This window comes from Hylobates moloch, unplaced genomic scaffold (genome assembly GCF_009828535.3).
Source record: "Hylobates moloch isolate HMO894 unplaced genomic scaffold, HMol_V3 SCAFFOLD_17, whole genome shotgun sequence".
In the NCBI taxonomy this organism is placed as follows: domain Eukaryota; kingdom Metazoa; phylum Chordata; class Mammalia; order Primates; family Hylobatidae; genus Hylobates; species Hylobates moloch.
In genome coordinates, this window is record NW_026652292.1 from 12665069 (window position 1) to 12684056 (window position 18988).

The 18988-nt window shown below is 39.6% G+C and overlaps 1 protein-coding gene across 1 annotated transcript in view; it reads right to left on the bottom strand.

Moving 5' to 3' along the window:
* DNAH5 (dynein axonemal heavy chain 5) overlaps positions 1-18988 on the bottom strand; it is a 329923-nt gene that overhangs the window by 74271 nt on the left and 236664 nt on the right. The window contains exons 54-60 of the mRNA XM_058430225.1: positions 16639-16769; positions 11555-11708; positions 10733-11000; positions 4961-5192; positions 3708-3822; positions 3280-3456; positions 286-489 (exon numbers count right to left, since the gene is read on the bottom strand). Of these exons, the coding sequence (XP_058286208.1) occupies positions 286-489; positions 3280-3456; positions 3708-3822; positions 4961-5192; positions 10733-11000; positions 11555-11708; positions 16639-16769 (1281 nt within the window). The remainder of the gene's footprint in view (positions 1-285; positions 490-3279; positions 3457-3707; positions 3823-4960; positions 5193-10732; positions 11001-11554; positions 11709-16638; positions 16770-18988) is intronic.

The window sequence follows — 18988 nt, forward strand, 5'->3', positions numbered from 1 at the left end:
ATATTTGTATTCATGTGAATATAATATAAATACATACTGTCTTCTTAAAATGATTTTTTTAACTTTTACTGAAGTACACGTAACACTGATGATGCTTTAATACAACTAAAATCTGTCAGGAAAAACTCTAATGCTTATAATGTTTTATAGTTGAGACAAAGTTTTACTCTGAAAAAAGCATGTATGTAGAGGGAGTTCTTTTTTTAGAAACTTATTCTACCAAAAGGACTCATACACCAGTGAAGAATGAGTTCCCTCTTAGCCCATCACCACTGAACTACCAACCTGTAAGTTCTGTAAAAAGTTCCCTGCAGTCATCAGTTTTAAGGATTCCTGCCAGGAGGGCACGGTACAGCTTTTTTCCAGGTCAATTTTCACAGCATTGACTTTCCTTTGAAACAGCAGCAGTACGCAATCCATGATCCGCATGATGAGGTGAGGGGGGCGGCCCAACGTGCGGACAGTGGCGATGTCCGAAGGCCTGATGGTCTGAGGGATGAAAGGAAGGATCACCCAGCCTCAGATAGGAAGGCACAGACAAGCAAACCTTGCATGTCCAAATGCTGCTATTTCAACAGACGACAGAAAACTGTTTAAAGTTAGATGCAGAGCCACGGGGTCTAGATGCATATTTAATCCCAAAGAAACACCATGGCCCAAAAAGTTCACATTTCTACTATTCCAACTAGCAGTGAGAGGAAAGAAATGTTGGCGAGCAGATAAGGAGCTGTGACTTCTCTGAAAGTGCACAGATGGCTTTGTGCCAGAAAAAAGAAAGGCATAATCTGAAAGAAAAAGAATGGTCAACACATAAGTAGATTTCGAGGTTCAAAACCAGGAAAATTACAGTATTTGCAGTGCTTTTTTACTCATTAGCTATGTAGGTCAAGAATCTGCCTCTCTCTCTTAAACAATTCAGGCTCGTCACTGTGGACTGACACCAGAGGGTAGCCGCAGGGCTGACAGATTGAATAATTAGAGGTTTCTTAGCTGGGAACTGACCTTTAAATGACAGGACTTGAACAATATGAATTTTACTAAGCGCTCTCTTAGAAAAATTCCATTCCATTTCTAGTACATATACACTTATAGAGTAAATGATTTAATAGTCACATATACCTGTTTTGGTTGATAATAACTGCTCAATCACCTAAAACTCACTATGGAATAAGTATTGAAAAAATATTAAATGTAAGAATTGGAAACAATCCTATCTCTAAGACAAATAGTATATATTCCTTCCTTCCAGATCTTCAAAACATCCAGCTGGTTTGTATTCGCATCCTTTCTATCAAAAGACAGTAACCAATGACCTTCTCGTAAAAGTGAATGATTTTTTCTCCAAGGACTGAGGACAAAGAAAAAAACACTAAACTTGGTAAATTAGGAATGTAACTACATACCTTGAAAAGGTTTGTATATAGATAGTTTTGCTTTTGTTTTTTATTTTGAGACCTGAGTCTCGCTCTGTCACCCAGGCTGGAGTGCAGTGGCATAATCTCAGCTCACTGCAACCTCCCCCTCCCAGGTTCAAGTGATTCTCGTGCCTCAGCCTCCTGAATAGCTGGGACTACAGGCACACGCCACCATGCCCAGCTAACTTTTCTATTTTTTTTTTTTTTTAAGTAGAGACAGGGTTTCACCATGTTGGCCAGGCTGGTGTCAAACTCCTGACATCAGGTGATCTGCCCACCTCGGCCTCCCAAAGTACTGGGATTACAGGCGTGAGTCACCATGACCAGCCTGTTTTAATATATTAATACTAGCATTTATGAAAGCCAGACAGCTGGAAGTTAGAGTGAATGTGTAGTAGAGAACTGAAAATGGCAAACAGACATTTGAGGTGCGCAGTTATAAAAGAAAAGAGAAAAATAGGACAGCAGCCAGTGAGGAAAGTAGGGTAGCGTCAAATTAAAGTTATATAAAATGTAAGGGCTAGGCATGCTTATTTTACTTTAGCTTTAAAAATAATTTTCAAACAGCATGGTGCTCAGCTGTGTTAGATGCCCAGGTAAAAGAAGTAGGAAAGGGGAACAAAAACTCAACCTGTTTCACCTAAGCATTAAAGTCCTCTCTTTTCTGCAGGCCAAGAAATATGACTGTTATATAATCTCCTATATGCTGTGGCAATAAAACAGTTATCTAACATCTGGAGGTATTTTTCATTTTTGCTCTGAGCTGGTTAAAGTCAGATTAATATCAAGATAGGAAGAGACATATTCTTTGCACAAGATTTGTTATCTTATTTGTTGTATAGATTTATGTAACCTGATGTCAAAATGTTAGAGTTTGTACATACCTGGAACTTTCTTAGTAAAAATGAGTCTTCAAAACTGGACCAGCCTTTAAGGTGTGGCCTAGTTCACTAAACTCATTTCATTTTCTCAAAATCCAACCGCCTTTGTAATTTTGCCATTGGTTTATTGCCACACAATTTGATATGGTTTAGCTCTTTGTCCCCACCCAAATCTCATCTCAAACTGTAATCTCCACACGTCAAGGGAGGGACGTGGTGGGAGGTGATTGGATCATGGGGACAGTTTCCCCCATGCTGTTCTCATGATAGTGAGTGAGTTCTCAGGAGATCTGATGGTTTCAAAGTGGCAGTTTCCCCTGCTCTCTCCCCTGCCACCTTGTGAAGAAGGTGTCTGCTTCCGTTCACCTTCTGCCATGATCGTAAGTTTCCTGAGGCCTCCCCAGCCATGCGGAACTGTGAGTCAATTAAACGTCTTTTGTTTATAAATTACCCAGTCTCAGGTAACATCTTTATACAGTGTGAACACAGACTAATACACAATTGTACTGTTTAAATGCATTGGAAGCCTGCTCAAACTCTCTCATTAATGAGCTACATCAGATCAGTAGTTCTTTATTTGGGTGATTCATAGACAGAAAACGTTGTATCTTACAGATCACCTACTCTATTGGCCTCAATGAATGAGTGAGGGAATGTTGCCTTAGAAAGTTGATGTGACTTTTCCAACATTACATAGCTTATTGACGACAGAGTTGAAATGAAGACCCAGGACTCTTGGCCACCAGTATATGGCATTGCCCAACATTAATGAGTGAAGAGAGTGAGATGTTAAGTAGAATATGCAAAACCTATAAAGAGCTAATAAAGTAAATCTCGAGCAGAAAATATTACTTGAAATCACTCAAGTGGATAGAGCTTTCATCTGAACCAGTAGAGCATTTCCTTGCTGTTATTAATCTTTTTTAGCCTTAGTCTGCCTCTTAAGCCCTAAAGTTGACATCTGTTATATCACATAGATGCACCTGCAATGCAGCTTCTGCCTCTTCTAAAGCTGGTTTTGCTGCTTCCAGTTTTTCTTCAGCAATGGCTTTGTCTTTAGAGATGCTGTCCACAATGGCCTGGGCCCTGTCCTTCACCTTCTGTACCTCAGCCTTGACCTTTTCAGCAGCCTGTGCTTTCATTGTCACTTCTTTTAAGACCTAATTCAATATAAAGCAAACAATACTTCGTCAAAAAGTATTAAACATCCAGCTGAAAATGCACATTTTTGCCTTGATTTGTTGATTTTGTTCACTTAGCCAGTTTTTTATACATAAAATTAAGAGTATTTTATTCCAATGGAAATTAATGTATACTTCAATAGTTATAGCCAGTGAATATGCATAGATCATTAACACTTGTGAACTGAGAATTCAAAAGGAATGTGGCACATGTGTAAATGCCCACCCACCATGTCGGCTTTATTGTTGGCCACTTGTAGCTCCTTTTCTTTCACTTCCAGTTCTTTACTCAAGGCTGCAACAGACTCTGAAGCTTCTTTGAGCTTTTCCAATCCAGTATTCATTCTGGGATTGAAAATCCAAGCAAGCAATGTTAAAATGTGTAGGACTTGGATGCAATTTTCAAGGACCGGTCCAATAATGAGCGGTAATGGTTTTATCTGAAGATTGCATATATGCAAGTAGCAAACCCAAGAAGGCTTAGCAAAAAGGATACAGGTCCAGTCTTGACTCTAGACTGATAACATGTATGTTCTTCACAGACCACGTGCAAGAACAGTGAACCTGCTAGAACACGCGTGATGAAATTAGGAACAACAGTAAGGCTAGAATCTGTGTCACGCAGGAAACATACTTAATGACATTAGGCTAAATGACAACAGACTTCAATTGCTTGAAGCTCAGTCATGGAGGAAGGAAAATAACGCCTGTTTTTCAAAAGAGATCAATGAAGTTAAAAGAAGAATGATGTGGGCTTTAGAAACGAATTTAAAGCCATCAGAACAGCTGTAGGAAGGAAGTAGCTGCCCGCCTGAACCTGAAATAACGTGACCATAAAGATGGGAACCCTCAGAGTCATTTCGTATAATTGCCCACCCAGGGATTCCTTACCCTGGCTGATTCTAGCCATGCTCAGTAAGATGATCTGATTGTTCAGAAAAGCACAGGGCAGAGTAGTGACATTTGGAAGAAACGTCAGGGAAGCAGGGATACTCCTTAGGCAGTGAACATACGCATCCACCTGGCTTTTCCCTCTCAGTCACTCAGAAGGGATGGAAAGAGAAGGGCAAGAAGAGGGAAGAGTGGATGTCTGCATTCGCAACTCCCTTCCAGGTCTATTATTTCTATCCTGATGTCACTCAATATTATAGAAAGCAGTAGGCCACATAAAAACCTGGCAATAGTTTATCCTACTGGGCAAGGAATAGTCAATAGGCTCTAGAGGAGGGTTTCCCAACCTCAGCACCACGGACATTTGGGGCTGGATAATTCTTTGTTGTGGAGGAAAAGAACTGCAGGAAGTTTAGCAGCATCCCTAAGCCTCTACCCACTACATGCCAGCAGTACCCCTTCCCTGCCCTGCCGCCACAGTTACGATACACAAAAATGTTTCTGGTCATTGCAAAATACCCACCAGGGCAAATCTGCCCCTGGTTGAGAGCCACAGCTTTAATATAGCTTTGTATGAGAACATCACACTTACCTGTTGGCCAGGGTCCGCACCTCCACATGCTTTTCTCCATATATGAACTTATAGCCCTGAATAAAGGAGAGGTATGATTTGGGCGTCACATGGGTAGAACGTCGGAATCTCTGGAAATAATCAACACACTTCTCGGCCACCCCATCCTGAAAGGAACCCATGCATTGGACCACCTCCTTCTTGATTTCCAAACTGCAGTCAATATCATAGGAAGCGAGGAAGTGTTCAGACACTAGAGAGAATAAAGATGACAGTGGGTGAAACATGTATGTAAATTACCCTTTTAAAAGTTAACTGTTTATTTCTAAAGCTTAGACATTTCTTAGGAATGCAAACCATTTTTGTAGCCCCAGCTAGGTAGATCTGTGTCAGCATTTTTGGCCCCAGGCCTATAACATCAACAATTTTATTTTCTGTTTTATATATAAAACCATAAAAAAACTTTAAGCCTATCATCACTCTATGTTGCCTGGTGCTTGTGCAGAGACATCTCTTCTACACAGCTGCGGGTTCTGGTCAGCAGCCAACCTGTTTTATGGTTTACATCAGGACAAATGGTACAAATAACTCAGAAATCAGTGCCCACCTGGTACTCATATTTAACAATGCCATTTATTTTGTCGCTCAGAACCTATCACACCCCTAGTCCCCCCTGGCTCTGACTGCATTTGGCATGTGGAAACGCTCATCACTAAATTTTTTTATGCTGGAGTCATCTTGTTCTTAAATGTGGCAGCTGGTCATTTGTGGTCAGTTCTTATTTACAGCATTCTTTTAGAATGTTTGGGTAAAAAAATCTCCTTTTGGAGACCTTTACCTTCCCCACAGTACCAAATGGGGGACCAATTCTAAGACAGCCTTCCCTGCTATGGGAATAGGCTCATCAATCACCATGTACACTGAATGCCTGTTGCGGAGCCCCCACTGCGACGGGTGCCATGGAATGAAAGAGGAACGTGAAACTTGGTCTCAACCCCAAGGAATTTACAAGAATCACACATAATGCGGTTAAAATGATCACAACCATTTCTATGTATCTCAGAAGAAACAGCCTATGTATATAAGTATTGTAAAGGGAAATATGGTCAATAAAATGGGAGATAAATGAATCAAGTAAGCAAGGCTTAAAAAGGCAAAGACATAAAAATAGTATTTATCACCATCAGTACTCAATCACTAAATTAAGTTCTTAATGCTGTTATTGTGGGGCTGTATTTACATTGATGTAAATAATACAGACGATTCATCAGCTTGGTTACAAAAACAGTTTACCATACACCGAAAGGCAATAATTAAGATAATCAAAAGTCACACTTTCTCATATAAGTTAGCCAACCAGTACAAGGAACGGTTTAAACTCTAAGAAGTTCAGGTCTAGGCCCTGGAACCATAGAACAATTCATACTTATGACACATTTTGTGTAGGTGTTAACCACAAGGGCTGCGATGTCTACCACGTGCCAGGCATGATGCTAAATGCTTTACTTGGCATTATGGGATTTTCTCGGGGAAGTGCCCACTTTCTGAAATCTTCCTTGTATTTATCATGTAATGATTTTCTTCCTTCTTATGTGAACAGACAGTATCAATGTATCAATAATGGTGACCTTATTCTTTACATAGCAAATTGTCTTTTTGTCTCTCCAAAAAGTCAAAGAGAATAAAATCAGGATGGACTAAGCATATTTTCCCACAGACCCAGGATCTCTGCTGCAGGAAAGGTTACAGAAAGAAGCAGAACACTCCCTCTTAGAGTGACCCATGCCTGCTGAGATTCAGTCAAGAGGCCAGAAAACCCTTCTGTCATCTTCAATATCCCATCGCCAAGGCAGTAATGCCAGTTGTGGGGCTACCTCCAGGGATTTTACAACATAAAGCATATTTTTCTTTAAATGATTCATCAACAGATTCAGTCCATTTAAATTCATACATATAAAAAACTCACTTTTTCTTTCAAAGGTATTTAAATGTTATTAAAATTACTACAAAATCCATTATCGGCCCTAGGGGCTTCTTTAAATTAGAAAAACACATAATAATGTAATACTTTTATTTTATTGGAGATATTTCTTATGATCTAAATGAAATGCTAACACAAACAAATGATATATTTCTTTCTAGATGCAGCTGGAGATAATAATTTAATTCAGAATCAATATCTTTAAGGCAACTAAAATAATATTTTTTCTAGAAACCTTGTTGCTAATTTTCTAAAAAGAATAAATAACACTGAAATCCCTAAGTGTCTAAGTACTTCTAATACTCAAAGATCGTATTCTTTCAGGATAACATTAGGCAGGTTAGTATTAGGTGTGGAGACACTGATTTTCCCAACAAGATTTTCTATTTATTGAAGAAAGAAACCATGTCTTATGTCTTTTAGTTATTTTATCCATGACTATGACTAGCATAGTATTAAATATTTATGTAGTATGCAGGCTGTAAATAGACTAAATTGGAGCTATAACCACAAAAATTACTGGTTATCAAAAGGTTTAAAAATATTTAAATGTGCAGGTAAATTATGTAAACATAAGTGTTATAGATATACAAAGTCCAAGAAAATGGGAAAATTTCAAATATTCCTAAGAGAACAGAGGAGGATTGAAGGATGTGATGTGTCTTGACTAAGCCTTGGAGCTTGCATAAATAAAAAAGATGGAGAAGAATACTCTTGGTAGAGGGACTTCTGTGAAAAGATAAGGATGATTAAAGCATGTTCAGAGGGCAAAGAGGTATATCCAAAGTTGAACTAGAGAAAGACTGCAAGTGATCAAGGCCATGTTACGGAAAGATGATGAATTTCTCCACAGTCTGATCCATTCATTCAACGTCATAAGTATCAAACACCAGTAGCTGCTGAAATTATGAACAAAGGATGTGTAGTTCTTGACCTCATGGGAGTTTTTAGTCTAGTAAGACATTAATTTAATTTTTAGTCTAGTAAGCATTAACCAAATAAATAACACAACTAGGTACATAAATTACACACTGTGGTTAATCCCAAGAAGAAAAAGCACAGAGTGCTATGGAATGGATAACAGGCGACCTGGCTTAGTGGGGAAATGGAGGGAAGCAAAGGAAGATTTTCCTGAAGAGATGACATTTAGCTGAGCCAGCATTATCCAGACAAAGGAGGAGTGGATGGGGAGAAATGGGAGGAGGAAAGCATTGCATGGAACACAACCAAAAAAAAAGCATATTCAAGGATCCAGGAAAACAGAGCAGGAAGGAAAAGCGACCTCAGGAGAGCCTGGGGAGGTAGGTAGGGTCAGCTCTTCCCAGCATGAAGGTCTTGCTAAAGGTTGTGTTTTTTCCTAAGAACAATAGGAAGACATGGAAGGTTTTAAGCAGAAATAAATGCAACTGTATTTGTGTTTTTACCATTATTCTGTCTGCAATGTGAGATGGAAGGCGGACAGGTGAAAGAGGTGAAGAGATCATTTAGAAAGCTATATGGGTTTCCAGGTGAGCAGCGATGATAGCTTGGCCTAGGATGTCAGTGAAAGGGAGATGACTTGGTGATGGACAAGACTTGAGAGCTGGAGAAAAGGGGAGGTGCTGATGACAAACGGGTCTCAGGTTGCCTAGTCTGATGAGCGATAATGGCCCTTCCTGAAAGGAGGAGACATTTTGAGTTTCAGAAATTTTCAGTTTAAGAAACTTGTAAAGCATCCATAAGAATGGACCAGGCAGGCAGTTGAGTCCACAGATTTCAAGCCAGGAGACAGACTAGACTGGAGAAAAAATTGATGGCACATATTATAAAAGAGGCTGTGGACGAGCTCTCCTGGGGAGGGACTCTGGAGTACAGAATTGAGTCTGTCTTGCGTCTCTGGACAAGTCTGTCTTGCCTTGAGTCTGTCCAATAACATCATGAAGCTCAATATGTACGTTCTGAATAAATGAACAAATAGATTCATGCATGAAGGTTGGGATATTTGCTAGCAACTGAGGATAAAGAAAGGAAAGTTTCTCTGCCCTCCATGTAATCTTGGTTTGTGTTGGCGTGCTAAGATTTAAAAGAATGGGACAATGAGAAATTAACAAAGGAGGGATCAATAAGATCTTTGTCTCCAAAAGAAGAGATGACTGAAATAGGAACTTAACAAAAAGAGCTTCATATTTAAATCATCTTAATTATGGCATATTACAGTATCTGTCACCTGAAATTATTTTTATTGTTAATGATAACACCTTACAGAGCATTTTATGAAGTACTTGCATACTGATAACTGTATTTCGTAATAAACTTTAACATAGCTCTGAAATACTCTTGATCTGTGCTCTGCATGTATATCCTACTTGAGTTTTAAAATCTTACCTCCAGTTACATTTACATTTTTATGGGACTTTAAATTTTAAATCACTGGCCTTTTCTCAAACTTTACAAAAGACAGAACTGTGCTGTACATTTATATCACAAACATGTTAAAATATTCTGTGTTTAAAAGCTACAGATTGGAAAACCACTACTGTCAATAGTGATGCGCTGAGAATAAAACTTCCCCAGTAAATAAGATTTGTTTTAAAAATAGGTAATTGATAGATGATCAATAAGCAGATGATTGATAGATGGATGGATGGATAGATAATAGACAGATAATAGATGTATAGATAATGGATGGAAGGATAATTAATAGATGTTTAGATAGATAATAGAGAGAGAGAGAGAGAGAGAGAGACAGACAACCTAGGTTTCAGTCTCAGTACTGATCCCACTAACTTTTTCCACCTATGGCAACCCTCAACTTCACGCTCCTCAGTTTCTCCTTCTCTAAAGGGCAAGAGATGAGTTAATCAGTCATTCTCAGACGGGGTACCACAGAGCTGTAGAGGCAATGGTGAGGGCAGAAGAAGTGAGGAATAAGAGGATGAGACTCCAGAACACTTCCTCCAGCAACCCCCATCTACTTTTCACTGTTTTATCTACTAGGACTACTTGTAAGGTATTACTGGGAAATAAAGCTCTTCTGCATAAAACATTTTTAAAAATTTGAAAACCACTGTCCTGGTTTTTGTCCTTTGTCCTGATCCAAAGAATCAGGGTTCTCCTGATGTTTTGATGTAATAGGGATGAGACCTGGGTATCTGTATCTTTTAAAATATCAACAGGCAATTTCTCACCAAAAGCTTTAAAAAAAAAAACGCTAAATGTATGCTCTCTAACCTCTCCTCTACTACTTTTATGTTCCAATTTCATTTGCAAAGTAAGGAAGCACTAACAGTCCACGGCATGGAAGATGAGAAAGAAGCAGAAGCAGCAAAGGGTCCAGTCAGAGACCATGCTGGTTAACATCTTTTGTCAAGGACAGAAACCAGCAGATAATTGCTGGATAATGTTTTCCCCTTTGATTATCAGCATTGCAGCCTTGAGAAGGAAATGTCCAAGAGATACTTGGCTTTAACTCCTCTACTTAAAAAGAACACATATGCTGTCCATGAGATTAAACCCCTGTGCCTTCCTGTGACATCCTGGAGCCTGCCTGGAGATCCAGCTGAGGCACAGCCTTCAAGCATCCCTGAAAAAACTAGAATCCTTGAACACTAACCCAAAGGGATACAGACTGAGTACCTCATTCTCTAAAAGCCACACTCTGGGAAAAATTAGCTACCAAACAAGAAAGAGCATCATCTTATAACAGAAATCCTCAAATGTTGGACAGAGTGAGTTAGCTCAACTCAGTAGAGAGACAGCAAACAGCAGAGAATGTAAATAAATAAGTAAACATTGTAAACCAGAAGCCCTGGCATAAATATTTCCATACTAACCAGCAACTAAAGCATCTTTGGGCCATCGGCTGAACCAGTCAATTGTGCATCCTGAAATTAAGGCAGGGAACTTCAAAGCTCTGTTTCGAAATTTCTCCCCCACTGGCGAGAAGCAGAGCACAATATGAAGGTTCTGTCGGAACCGACTCATGAAGTAGTCGTGCAGGTTCTCATTGGTAGGAGGGCACCTGGGGAATTCTTTTTTCATGACTGACGCCAGGTTGCTATTAATTTCATCAATTTCATCTCGAGAAAATAGATTAGAGACCTTAAAAAGAAGTACAGGCATGCAAATTCAGTACACACACAGGAAAACAGATCAAAATGTAGAAGCTCAATCAAAATAATTCAGCTCTATCAAAAAATTAAGCTCTATCAAAATAGAGCTTAATACATAGAATGTCTTTTCTCCGTTTGTGTTCTTGAACTCACCTATAGAAAATTAATTGAAAGTTTTCGAGATGAAATATACCACGTTTTAAAATAAACAAATGATTTTACTATTAGGTGCAAAGTTGTAGCCCCGGGAGGGAGTAAATGGACATGCCAAAAATCTAATTAGCTTTCTTTCTAACTTCGCTCTTCTGTTTTTTGCATTTGTTACTTGGAACATTCACTGATGTTTTAAATGCTTAGCTCCAAATTTTGATGGAGAGTTTTATTCTTCAAAAACCCAACAGAAAAACCCATCCTTCATACTGATCACTTAATACCCATCCCCAACAGCACTTATTCACACCATTAATGGAAGAAAACATGTAGAGCTCTAAGTTGGAGGAAATCTGAAGGGATAAAACGCATAAAGAATAAATGAGCTCCTACCTCACCTGACGATAAAACATTGTTCATATATTCCAAAAATGACTCATCTTTAATCTCATTGTCTGTGAAAATAAAAGTGATTCCTTTGCCTTGCTGACCAGCCGTTCTATACAAAACCTTCAGATCTTCCATCAGATTTGATGTGTTGTAGGATCTAAAGAAATATTTTCATTTGTCATTAGCAAAAATATTTTCATGAGAGGGAAACAACCTTGTAACAATGCATTATGCCATTTAGCTAACAAAAAAAATGCTGATTTTGTTCCATCACATAGATATGTATTCTATATGAATGTTACTGGTTAATTTTTAAAAATCTGCATTTCATAAAATATTATAATTAATTAATGTTTCTACATAAAAAAACTATACTGAAAAGTCAACCTAGAACAAAAATAGAATTTTTAACACAACCAAATGTCATTACATTTCAAAATGTATCTTTCTGAAAATTTTTTGACAATGATAATAGAAAAGTCAAATTCAATTATTGATATTTGATTGACAAGTGTTATTTGAGATGACAACTCATAAATTAAACTAAAATAAATAAATGCAAGCTTTGGTTACACAGGGTGAGTGAGATGCCCTGTTATAAACAGTGCCTGCCTCATCCCCCAACACCATTATCATCATTGCATGTTTGTATTATACATAAATAAGCTTGTTTTCTGAGCAATCAGTACACTGTACTAGACTACCTGGAAATGTTATGAAATATCCCAGTCTGAAGGTTCTCTAATTACCCAAAGCAATCTTTAGGTGGAAGTGAACCTACAATTAGGAAATATTAGAGAGTTCCCACTGTGGAGTGCTACATTATGCCAAAAGTATAAATAAAATTATCCCAATTCTGGAGACTCAGACTTACTAAATTATTATTTGTACTTTAGTCACAAAATAAACTCAGAATTCAGGGTGCAAAAGCAAACAGCCATCTGATTTTTTAAAAATTAGTGAATACTTAACTCTACCTTTTTCTAACTTCTGTAACCTACACCCTATAATTGGAAATATCACAACTATGCATCAATACTTCTAGAAGACACCTAAAGAAGTGAGATCCAAGAGATCAGAAAACAAATACTTCTAGAAGACACCTAGAGAAGTGAGATCCGAGAGATCAGAAAACAATTAGAAGATGCAGCCTCTAGAAAGAATGAAAGAGAGAAGGAAGGAAGGAAGGAAGGAAGGCAGGCAGGGAGGCAGGCAGGCAGGCAGGCAGGGAGGGAAGAGAAAGAGAGAGAGAGAGAGAGAGAGAGAGAGAAAGAAAGAAAGAAAGAAAGAAAGAAAGAAAGAAAGAAAGAAAGAAAGAAAGAAAGAAAGAAAGAAAGAAAGAAAGAAAGAAAGAAAGAAAGAAAGAAAGAGAGAGAAAGAAGGAGAGAGGAAAACATCTCACCCAGCTTCTTGTGATATGGGGAAAATTTTCAACCCAATCTCTTGGATCTCAAGGGCCCACTGCCTCAAATAATATGACCTAAGACACCTAACAAATAGTTGTGCTTCCCAAACGAGAGGCTCTTGCATCTCAGCCTTTGCCACATGGCTATACAAAGCCTTTAGAAGTTTGATAATATCTTGAAAGCTACGAAAAGGAAAGAAAGACCCTGGCCCTTCATCTCATCAGTAATGGATCATTCCCACTGTGACATGCAGAGGAACTAGTCTGCCACAGTGAGAGTGGTGGTTGGGTATATTGGCCGTGGCACTGTGGTGCAGTAAAAGTCACACAAGACTAGAAACCAGAAATCCTACAATCAGTTCCCAGATAGATCAGAGACGTTGGGCAAGCCATAGCCTCTCTGAGCTTCAGCTGCAAGATGGGCTACTGCTATCTGTCCTACTAACTCACGAGGTTTTTTTGAAAATCAAATTAGCTCATGCATATAAAAGTGCTTTGAAAACTACAAGGTTTTATACAAATGTTAGGAACAAAAATTTGAGTCCAATCCCTTTCCTGTGCAGGTTGCCTTTTTTAAATTTTTTTTTATTTTGTTATTATACTTTAGGTTTTTAGGGTACATGTGCACAATGTGCCGGTTTGTTACATATGTATCCATGTGCCATGTTGTTTTGCTGCACCCATTAACTCGTCATTTAGCATTAGGTGTATCTCCTAATGCTGTCCCTCCCCCCTCCCCCCAACCCACAACAGTCCCTGGAGTGTGATGTTCCCCTTCCTGTGTCCATGAGTTCTCATTGTTCAATTCCCACCTATGAGTGAGACACATGCGGTGTTTGGTTTTTTGTCCTTGCGATAGTTTACTGAGAATGATGTTTTCCAGTTTCATCCATGTCCCTACAAAGGACATGAACTCATCATTTTTTATGGCTGCATAGTATTCCATGGTGTGTATGTGCCACATTTTCTTAATCCAGTCTATCGTTGTTGGACATTTGGGTTGGTTCCAACTCTTTGCTATTGTGAATAGTGCCACAATAAACATACATGTGCCTGTGTCTTTATAGCAGCATGATTTATAGTCCTCTGGGTATATACCCAGTAATGGGATGGCTGGGTCAAATGATATTTCTAGTTCTAGATCCCTGAGGAATCGCCACACTGACTTCCACAATGGTTGAACTAGTTTACGGTCCCACCAACAGTGTAAAAGTGTTCCTATTTCTCCACATCCTCTCCAGCACCTGTTGTTTCCTGACTTTTTAATGATAGCCATTCTAACTGGTGTGAGATGGTATCTCATTGTGGTTTTGATTTGCATTTCTCTGATGGCCAGTGTTGATGAGCATTTTTTCATGTGTTTTTTGGCTGCATAAATGTTTTCTTTTGAGAAGTGTCTGTTCATGTCCCTTGCCCACTTTTTGATGGGGTTGTTTGTTTTTTTCTTGTAAATTTGTTTGAGTTCATTGTAGATTCTGGATATTAGCCCTTCGTCAGATGAGTAGGTTGCAAAAATTTTCTCCCATTCTGTAGGCTGCCTGTTCACCCTGATGGTAGTTTCTTTTGCTGTGCAGAAGCTCTTTAGTTTAATTAGATCCCATTTGTCAATTTTGGCTTTTGTTGCCATTGCTTTTGGTGTTTTAGACATGAAATCCTTGCCCACGCCTATGTCCTGAATGGTATTGCCTAGGTTTTCTTGTAGCATTTTAATGGTTTTAGGTCTAACATTTAAGTCTTTAATCCATCTTGAATTAATTTTTGTATAAGGTGTAAGGAAGGGATCTAGTTTCAGCTTTCTACATACGGCTAGCCAGTTTTCCCAGCACCATTTATTAAATAGGGAATCCTTTCCCTATTTCTTGTTTTTGTCAGGTTTGCCAAAGATCAGATAGTTGTAGATATGTGGCATCATTTCTGAGGGCTCTGTTCTGTTCCATTGATCTATGTCTCTGTTGTGGTACCAGTACCATGCTGTTTTGGTTACTGTAGCCTTGTAGTATAGTTTGAAGTCAGGTAGCGTGATGCCTCCAGCTTTGTTCTTTTGGCTTAGGATTGACTTGGCGATGCGGGCTCTTTATGTAGCTTGATTTCTAGCCAAAAACTAGAAGAATCATATGCAAGGCAACTAGAATTATTTCTCTCTGTCCCAGTACTTGAATAAAACAGTAATCTTTGGATTTATTCTCCAAGAAGAACACTATAGGTCAGACCAAATACAAAGTGTAACGACAGCTTAAATATTTGAATCTCCAAACCCAATGCTTAGTAACTTTCAGCCTTCATCCTAGCAGGTGTCTATGGGCCTCTCTCAATGAGACATGTCATCAGCATGTTCTGCTCATCAGTGCCCGACTTCTTGCTCCTACACCTGGAAGTTAATGTCAACTGATTTTCAGCCCAACCTAACTTCCCAAACCGGCCTCCTGGTTCTAACCTTATCTTGGTTAATCCTGAAATTCTGTTTCACCTCCCCAAATCATCTCTGTTTATCTCTTCATGTTCACTTTTCATGTGCTAGTTATGTTTTCTCCCTGCACTACACCTACATCTGTGGTCAACTCCTCTGGGGTTCCCTGTCTTGATAAGTAGTAGTACCATCTAGGTTCTCCCAAGCCAAAAACCAGGATGCACCAAGCCCAGAAGCTCCAACTTCCTGATGATCTCTTCCATCTTCACTCTCTATTCTCCATTCTCACTGCCGCCACTCATAATACTATCATGGCTTGCCCAGACCCCTGAGAAAGCCTTACAACTGTTCCAGTTTAGTTCCTTCTATCTATTTTTGTACATAAAATATGCCTGACATGTCCTCCCTAGGGGCAACTCATCAGTGGTTTCCTATTGCTCTGGGATGAAGTCTGACTTTTTATCATCACTTTAAAGGCCTCCATTTCTCTTTCATTCCCACTTGCCACCCTACACTGTACACTCTACGGTATTTAGCTTCTTCCAGGGCTGACTTCACCTGTGCTGATTCTTCTGCCTTGAACACACTTTATTGCTCTTCTGCTCTCAGTCTTCTTCATATTGAGGTTTCGGTTTAATCACTTTCTCCAGGAAGTCTTTTCTAATCATCCCCTAGACTAGGTGAGGAGCTCCTCCCTCTAGCTTCAATAGGATTTGGTCTGCATGTATTTCCTTATCATAGATGGTGCCTATGAATCACACCTTACTGGGTGAGTTGGGTTGCTTAGTTGTCTGTCCCCTTGAGTTGCTACAAAGTCCCTGATGATACAGCTAAATTCACATTGCTCACCTAGCCAGGGCTTGACACATAGGCAGTGTTCAATAACTATTGTGAAACATTGGAATGAGTAAACCAATATAAAATCTTCATCTATTTTTCCATTGTATTAACATTCTTGAAATCTGAATTAACACTCAATAGGGACAATTGTCTTCTGAAATTCACCAAAAGAAGTGCATGTAATACACTATCATATATAACATAAAAGTAGGGAGGCAGCTACTGAAAGTTTGAAACACTTCAAAAGCAAATTATGACTGTGAAATGTTTAAGATCTATGACAAAGGTTGACAGGGAAAGATGGTAAGTCAACATTCAAGAAGGAAAATGACTGTGACTCTTTATATGTAAGAGAAATGCATTTGAACTTCAGGTGGCCTCTGAGCACCTTTTATCAAAATCCATGTTAGGTTAGTTAAAGTAAAAGCTTGTCACCTCGTCAGAGTGATCTGGAAGGAAATGTAGCCAGCAATGAATGAAGCCAACCTCGTCAGGCTCTGCTTTCCTGATCCGCCCACCCCGACCAGGAGGGCATTTCCTCCAGGAGTACGAATGACACGAGAGATCTGTAATATGGAACAGAAAAAGTATGTATCTTTCAACATGTAAATGCTCTATTTTTCCTATTTATTCAATACATGAATAAGGCCTAATTATTATTTTGGAAGATATAGGTGTCCCAAGATCAGACTGGAGATACCTGGTTGAAGGAATGAGGGCATTTCTGAAATAGAACAGTGCTGGGCTGCATCAGATGGGGTGGGAACCGTGGGGTGTGCCTTTAGAAACCAGGAGGACACCAAGGCAGAAAAGTCGGCACACAGCCCAGACCGTGCTTGCTCTGGCTTTTAAAGGAGATATCTATCTAAAGGGGACTTTGAGGATTCCTGTTAGTTGGTCTGACCTAATAGCGTATGATAGGAAGGAGAACAGAAATGTCAGAACAATGTCTACCCTTGGCATACAGGGCGTTGTGGTTGATTAGAATATCCTCCACATTTGAAAAGTGTTCAAATTTAAATTGATGGGAAGAAAAACCCCCAAAATAAGGTGATATGGTTTGGCTGTGTCTCAACTCAGATCCGATCTTGAATTGTACTCCCATAATTCCCACATGTTGTGCTGGGGACATGGTGAGAGATAATTGAATCAAGGGGGTGGCTTCCCCGACAGTGTTCCTGTGGTACCGACTAAGTCTCATGAGATCTGATGGTTTTATCAGGGGTTTTCGCTTTTGCATCTTTCTCATTTTTTGTCTTGCTGCTGCCATGTAAGAAGTGCCTTTTGCCTCCCACCATGATTCTGAGGCCTCTCCAGCCATGTGGAACTATAAGTCCATTTAAACCTTTTTCTTTGCAGTCTTGGGTATGTCTTTGTCAGCAGCATGAAAATGAACTAATACATATGGTACAGATGTTGGAATTTCAGAAACAAAGAAAATGAGCATAAACACCCTACTATTACTTGGCAAAGACAGTGATACCTAAGGTATCTACCAATAAGTGATTATAGATGGATCGGGTGGGCCACTTCACGCTGTTCAATAGCCCCAGACTATTCCACAGCCCCCTTGTGGCAGAAGTCCATGTTTATTTGGCTTTACTGGTGTTGAATGGACTAGTTACACCATCAGTCTTCCAAACCTACCTAGGAGAGATTGGAATAGAATTCCCCTTGATGTTCTTTATACCTTATGCGAGAACTGTTTCTCTTTCCCTCCTAACTGCAGTTTGAGCCTAGGGGTATCACTGTGATGTCCATCTTTCTTAGAAGAATGATAGAGGCTGGGCAGGGACTGGAAGGGGTCACTTCTCCACAGCCAGGGAAGCTTCCTGTAGTCACTGGGGCTCTGCATTCTGCCAAGGTTTTGTTAAACATCCTTTCTCAGAATTCCCTCACTAGCTGCAGTACATTCTATTCCCCTTGAAAATATGCCTGGTTTTGAATTACTTTCCCCAGTTTAGTGTGAACCTTGGGGAAAGGAGAACATGTTTTCCATCTCTATGTATACCTGAGAACCTGCAGGTGCATATGCCCTGTTTTTCCAGCCCCCTGCTTGTCCCCTCTATGTGATTCTCACCAAAGTCATTGTGGGTGGAGAGGGTCACACATGCCTCTTCAGATCTTCCCCTGACGCAGCTTCAGGAGGGACAGACAGGGCAAGTAAGGAACTACTGGAAGTCACACTAGAACATTCTGTGTCTTTCCTTGGTTGCCACTTTTCAACCATCATCATTTCCTTTGATGTGGGTGGATATACCAAGATGTTGTTAATTAGGTATTAAAGAATCTTCATCCCAAAACCTTTACTTGGAACTGGGCCTAGGTCTTATATTAAAGTGTTCTATTCTCAGTTTCCAACACATGGTAAACCCTCAAAACATATCTGACAAAGGAACAGATACATGAACAGAGAAGGCTTGCAAAGCAGACTCAAAACCTCATAATCTAGTGAAATCCAGTAAGACCCTCAAATAGGGCTATTTTGTCCTGTTATATACAGATTGTGAGATGGAGATATGCGTTTTTAATTTCATCAGCAAGTACTCAAAAATGAATAATGTCCACTCTGCCCCTCAGGAGCTCACGCTGGAACAGGGGCAGAGGTGGGGGTCAAGAGCCATGGTGAGCACTGGCACAGAGACAGGAGTAATGGCAATCAGAGGAAAGAATGCCGGGGAAACATCCCCGCCTGGGTGAGGTATGTCTTAGGTGCAGAGCTGGACTTTGACTTGGATGACTCGAAGTACATCACACAAAGAAGGTGGTGTGCCAGGCATGAGCT